The sequence below is a fragment of the Pinus tabuliformis genome, chromosome 5_2 (genome assembly GCF_031772625.1).
Source record: "Pinus tabuliformis cultivar Carrire ecotype Pingquan chromosome 5_2, CPIR1, whole genome shotgun sequence".
Lineage (NCBI taxonomy): Eukaryota > Viridiplantae > Streptophyta > Pinopsida > Pinales > Pinaceae > Pinus > Pinus tabuliformis.
Window position 1 is genome coordinate 522,861,726 of NC_142306.1, and position 3,298 is coordinate 522,865,023.

A 3,298-nucleotide genomic window follows, 5' to 3' on the forward strand; every position below is an offset into this window, starting at 1 on the left:
GAATTTATAGGCCGTTTGTTTTCTGTTTTTCTTAAAACATTTACAAAAATTCTGGATATGGTCAGATTTTCTTAGTAATTGGTTATATAAAATTTTGGATATGTAATGAAGTTTAATTTTTCTAATTTAAAAAAAAATGAGTTTATATTGCTTAAAAATCTCTAAATATTTGTTGAATCATAAATTTAAGGTATATACTCCGCACAATTTCTGTGCTAAAATGCTCTTTCAATATGCTAAAAGAAAATTAACATTTTAAACCATAGAAAAAACAATCTTAACTAAAATCTTATCAACAAAAACTTAGAACAATTACACCTAAGTATTTTTAATAACTAAAGAATGTAAACTTTTTCACAATTTGAAAAAATATAATAAAATAAAATAAACCTGCTAACACTTTACACAATTTTCTTAGTAAATGTGAAAATAACATCCAAACATATTAATAGTTTACATGATTTTATTTTTTTAAATGAAAATTCTCCATAAATCAGTAGGCCAACAAAGTTCTCGCACAAAAGTTTCCTTTGATACTCTTCCTCGCACAAAAGTTTCCTTTGATACTCTTCCTAACCGAACAGGATTCAAAATACAAAAGTTGCAAAGCATGCCTTATTCTCACTGATTCGAAATACAAAAATTGTAAAACATGCCTTATTCTCACTTATTAAGAAACTTTGGATACTCTTTGTAACAAAACAGGATTCAAAATACACAACTTATAAAACATACTTATTCTCATTTATTTAAGCATGGGAACGAAGACATACCCAGAAGTTTCATGGTTAGGCATTTCATAACACAGAGTATATAATTTCATGGTTAGGCATTTCATAAGACAGAGTATGAGTATATAATTTCTGCTCCTACAGAGTGGAAAGAGTGCTTATATACTTATATTTATTTATAGAAGACAAGAACGATAACAGAGAAAATTGAAAAGAGAATTACTAAGAACGCAATAGACCAACCAAAAAAAAAATCTGCTCCCACAGAGAGGCAAAAGTGCTTATATTTATTTAGACAAGTTTGCTTTAAGTCTGTTACAGTAGGCTTAACTTTAGAGTAGTCTCGGACAGCCTTCTTCGAGAAGTGAATATCCATTTCAACAGAAATATGCAGCCAGAAGAAGAGTAAACTATAGATTACTTTATCATCGAATTTTATGGAAGATTTCCATTCATCAAATGATCAATTCTCCCGTGTAGGACAGCGCTATCAAATTGGCGAAAATCTGAGAGCTGCAAGGTTATGAAGTAGAAACGTTAAACTACGAAAAAAAATCAGATAAACATCCAGCGTCAATGATATCATACAATAATACATTACCTTTGACTGAATGCTATAAAAGACCCTATCATTTATAGCAGAAACAGCAGCAACAACAACTTCAAGTCCCTCTTCTTCCAAAACCATTAGCAGAATAGACAACTCAATCTGACTTTTGAAAGTGTTTACGGTGACTTGAATGCCTGGACCAAATTTGCCAACCCTAATTGTCTGATGTTTTTCCGGTTCAATGGGGGGTCGAGCCTGGGAAGCTTGCAGGTTTTTATAAACACATGAGCTGGTGGAAAATGGTTTAACAGTGGCCATGAATTTTAGCTCATCTCTTTTCTTTCCGACCTCTATTACCTTGTCTTGTAAATGAGAAATGTATTTAATGGCTTCCAGCAGTTTTTCCGATAATGTGTATTTTGTCTACAAACATAACAATAACAAGTAAGTAAAATCATTGCCTCTTTTATTAATATGTTTCATCTTAAAAAATGGCAAATACAAGTAAAGCCACTGACCCTTTTCTTTTGCTCTGAATACTTTTATGTATAGAAAACCTAACCTTGTGGTACTCCTCGGGGAGTAGCGATATCAGTGTTGAACAAAGCGCTTTCATCTTATTTCGCCTCTGCCTTTCCACCAGTTTGTGAATATTTCGAACACGTACCCTGCTGGCCTCATGATCATCACCACCACCTCCTCCCGCTGCTTTCTTCTTTCGATGGCTCCGCGTTGGTGGCAAACTAGGGTTACTGGAATCCAGCAAAGAATTTGCTGCCGAGTTACAGGTTAGAATTTGAGTGGGGTAGCAAAAGTTGGCTGCGAATTTTGGCCAATATTGAGTGAGCGCCTGTGAAGAATCACCCTCGGGAGTCTGATCAAGCTGCACCACCGGCCCTAAAGAAGCTGTTCCGAGCAGGCCGGAATCATGCGGCTTTTTGGTGGAGAGAGCATCAAGTATTACCACTGCAGGGGAATCGGCATCAATACAAGTTCGGGGTTCCAGAAAATTCATCGATTGGGCCGGCGTTTGCATCTGAATGCCTTCATTAGTGTCAATATGAGGGAGACACGCTGCTGCTTCAGTGTACGATGACGAACACAGCTCGTATGGACATTTACCCGAATAGCTTCTCCTCCACAAATCTTCCATTCTCAACTCTCCCCGCCGCAGCCAGTTAAATGAAGAGGAGCGAGGATCGATTACCAAACAAAAAATCAGAAATTTCAGCTCTCTGTAACAGACAGATGTATTCCTTGCCAGGGGAAGGCTGTTCCTTTCGTTCAGATTTGAATTGATTAACAAGTGCATGATTGACAATTGAATTGATTGTGTGATTAGTCTAAACAAATTTCCATTCCATGTGGGCTTAGCCTTACCATATTAAAAAAAGGAGACATGACCAAAATATATAGAATAATATTTAACTTATTCTCTACATGCAAATTCTTAAAAAAAAAACTTATTCAAAGACATGTTATTGTTTGAAAGTAAAAGAGTATTATTTTGTCATTTTATTAACATATGTGTACCCCTCAAATAGTGTAGTGGGAAGCTGTGTATCTTATTGAGCAATCATTACTATATACAATTTTTTATTTAATATCTTGTATTCATTATTAGCACATTACTCACTATCTATATTTTTTTATCTAATATCTTGTATTTATTATTACTTCAATGTGATAATTACTTCAATGTGATAGTTTATATTAAAGTTATTTCCAATAGTAAAAGAAGGTTTAACATTTTAAGTATAAATACAATTACAAAGTCATAAAAATAACATATAATCTATAGTAAACTTAGCCTATTATAATGCAACTTTATTTATCATTTCTCTACCTCAAAGAATCTCATTTCTACCAAGGATTTAGAGAACATAAGAAGAAAAAGTATTCATCTTAAAGTTGTCTTTAGATTCCATTTAGTTACATCAAGTTATCATCAAATAGGAATATATTGATTAATTTAATAAAGATTTATTATTTATTTTAGTGTATATTATGCTCTTAA

The 3,298-nt window shown here is 33.3% G+C and overlaps 1 protein-coding gene across 1 annotated transcript; it reads right to left on the bottom strand.

Moving 5' to 3' along the window:
* Window positions 1-1,037: 1,037 nt before the first annotated feature.
* On the bottom strand, window positions 1,038-2,480 carry LOC149159999 (uncharacterized). Its single transcript, XM_089433607.1, has 3 exons — window positions 1,844-2,480; window positions 1,333-1,704; window positions 1,038-1,244 (listed from the first exon to the last, which is right to left on the bottom strand). The coding sequence occupies exons 1-3, from the start codon at window positions 2,432-2,434 to the stop codon at window positions 1,167-1,169; spliced, it is 1,041 nt and encodes a 346-aa protein (XP_089289733.1). The 5' UTR covers window positions 2,435-2,480; the 3' UTR covers window positions 1,038-1,166.
* Window positions 2,481-3,298: the final 818 nt, after the last annotated feature.